This window comes from Aphanomyces invadans, assembly GCF_000520115.1.
Source record: "Aphanomyces invadans strain NJM9701 unplaced genomic scaffold supercont1.6, whole genome shotgun sequence".
Taxonomy (NCBI): Eukaryota; Oomycota; class Saprolegniomycetes; order Saprolegniales; family Verrucalvaceae; genus Aphanomyces; species Aphanomyces invadans.
Window position 1 is genome coordinate 1,462,114 of NW_008580151.1, and position 3,104 is coordinate 1,465,217.

The 3,104-nt window shown below is 45.3% G+C and overlaps 1 protein-coding gene across 1 annotated transcript; it reads left to right on the forward strand.

Moving 5' to 3' along the window:
* Positions 1-1,677: 1,677 nt before the first annotated feature.
* H310_04087 (hypothetical protein) lies at positions 1,678-1,854 on the forward strand (the record flags this gene model as incomplete). The annotated part of the gene is made up of 2 exons (XM_008868258.1): positions 1,678-1,704; positions 1,768-1,854. The coding sequence occupies 2 exons, from the start codon at positions 1,678-1,680 to the stop codon at positions 1,852-1,854; spliced, it is 114 nt and encodes a 37-aa protein (XP_008866480.1).
* Positions 1,855-3,104: the final 1,250 nt, after the last annotated feature.

Consider the following 3,104-nt stretch of genomic DNA (forward strand, 5'->3'; position numbering starts at 1 on the left):
TCCATTCACGGTTGAGTACGAGTTTTGCCGCTGGTTATGGCCCGAACCGTGCTTTATCGATACGTGTGCGAGGTAGCTAGTGCAAACGTCCACAGGAACCGGCAACACGATCTCGCTCTCCTGCACGATGCCTGGATGGTTGTGTTCTAACCATCTCCTGAAATGAGCAATCATGGTATTGTATTGATTTCGAGTTCCTTCTGCAACTCGTGCACGAAGGACTCGGGTGCCGGTATCATAGTCCGTCTGGCCTCCTCTCGATGGGCGCTTCGGCGCCATTGCCTTGAACTAATAGCAATGAAATGAAACCAAAATCTAAATCCGGATAATCGATTTCGTGCAAGTTGCGCTACTCACAACTATCTAACGGATAGTTTTTTATACTTCAATCCTGTATTGTGCGAGGTTTGGATAGATTCGTGTGGCGCAACAACCACGCAATGAATAGTTGCGTGATCCTATGTATTATCCGGCAAAAAGTTGCGCTACTCCCAACTATTTGTTTCCATTTGCGCATTGTCAATATGCTGATTATTTTGTTTTTATGCAAGATGAAGCCTTAATTCATACATCGAAATACACGAAACAATTTTTGTCTAATGAAAATGTCACTCTTTTTGACCACCCCTCACTATCTCCTAACTTGAATCCCATTGAAAACATTTGGGGTCTCCTTGCGCGGCGCGTGTATCACAATGGCCGTCAGTTTCAGTGCGTTGCTGACCTCAAAACGGCTATCATTGAAGAATGGTCTGCAATCAGCCAAGACCTCATCATGGCGCTCATTCAGTCGATGCCACGACGTTGTGTGGCCGTATTGGAAGCCAAGGGTGGTAGAACAGTAAATTAAGTCAATGAACTCGTTCCATTGTGCCTGCTTTTGGTCAAGTTTTCCGATGGGTCTATTCCTCTGGCGTGGGCTTTAAGTCACATTTTCTTCAATCGAGGGCTTTGGGATGATATGTCCATGTCGAGCACTGTTGTCGACCACAAGGCTTCTTTGTAGGGCTTTGAGCTGCATTGTCTCGCCATGATTCCACGAGGCTCCTACTTAACTTATCGATACATGCATGGGTCTAATCATGTGGCGCGCAGTGTATGACGTCGTGCAAACAAAAGTACTGTACACCTTCTCCCGATTAACCTGAAATTAAACCACCATCAATGAGAATGCCGGATGATTAAAAAAAACATACAGGTTTGACCTTTGCAAAACCACCACCAATATGAAAAACTCCACTATCAAACTGAAACGACAGGTGGCGATCTCCTCAAAATGACGCCAAACCATGAGCGGGAAACAGATAAGAAATCAAACATCATCACATTTGAATCTGCATGAAACTCGTCGGATCTACCGTCGCAACGAGTCCTCGACGTATACCAGCAAGGTAGCGACGACTGGAAAGTCGTCGCCAAGCACAACCGAATTTCCGTCACGACCGCTTGGCGTGTTGTGTCGAACAACCGCGCTTCCACCACCGCGGGGAAGCGTTGAAGAGCGGTTGTTCGACACAACAAAAGAGGACAAAAGTTACGCCGGAAATACAAGAGGCCCTCGAAAGTTACCTCTACGAAAATTGCCTGTATAGGCTCGGCCAAATGCAAGCCTTCGGGTTGTTCGATTTTCCGAGAACCCTTCTTTCCATCCAAACGATCAGCAGGCAGTAGCTTGGCATGCTGTACACGGTCAAGAATGTCCGCGTAGAGCTCTCAACATGCAGCAATGCAGAGAACAAGTTGAAGAGAAAATCTTTCGCCCAAAAGCTCAAGAATCACCAAGCCGAGAACGACTACATCGTTCAATTTGACGAAACTAACGTCAACATCTATTGCAAGCGCAGTCAAGGTTGAGGGCGGAAAGAAAAGCGCGCTGTGATAACCATCCATCTTGATGCTTCCTCGTTACATCCATCTTGATGCTTCCTCGACAGAGACAGCAAACTGTCTCTGTCGCCGACGGCTTTGTGTGCCATCGCATGTAACGAGGAAGCATCAAGATGGATGTCAATGCAAGTTTTGTGGACCACCTCTGAGTCTGCGCCGATCAATGTCCCTATTGGGAAGAGCACTTTCGTGGGAAAAAGGTTGTCATTGCTTTGGACAATATATAATAATGCGACGGCACACTTTCAAACGGAAACGCGCTTTTTGCCACACAACGGTCTCGTTATCCTTCGTCTTGACCCCTTTTCGCTCATGTTGAATCCAATAGAGAGTTGTTTCAGTGTATTCAAGACGAGCATCAAGCGCTACCTCGCTGAACGTACCGATTACATGCTTTCTCGGCGAACGTTTGACACGTTCTTGGAGTCAAGAACGCGCCTGCTCAAAGAGGCTGCTGTGGACTCCCTCACTTGTATTAAGCGACCCTTGGTGATCAAGGAGGCTTGGTTTTGTCAACGAAACGTAGAACGGGCCATCCTGTTTGACATGCAGTTTGGAAAGTGAATACAATTCAACTGCAGATGGTGCCTTTACATAGATGGAGGGTGTACCGTTTTTAACTGTTCTTCATCTGATCTGAACATCGAGTCACGAAATCAAAAACGCAAGGTATTCCGAAGACATGCAGGCTTGCACTGAAGGAGACAGATATACACGAAACAAGTACGCCACTGCCGATCAACAATGTTATTTCGTTGATGACTCTCCTTCATAGCGTTGGTTGTTGTTCAGAACAAAGGCAGACATACTTCCGAAATGACCGTGTTCCTGATCCAAGAATGACCAAATAAATTTAGAAATTTACAGTCAACGAAGGCAACGAGGGAACATTCGCTCATATCTCAGGAACCCAATCAGAGTTTCCTCTGAAATTTGGTGTTATTTCAGACCTCAGTGTAAACTGAATTTTGTTCATTGGATGTCAGACTACAAAATGAATAACCTTTGAGATACGTTGTGGCAAAACAGCTCAAGGCATTCAATTCCTATAATGACAAATAATAACCTCTATCAATTAATACAATTGATTTTGGAGAGACCATATTTTAATTCTATTAGCAGCCTCTCTACAATAATACCTCAACCTTGCATGTCGTCCATTCACGAATTTGGCATGTCAAGCATCAACGACGACGTGTACGATGACATTACGAACT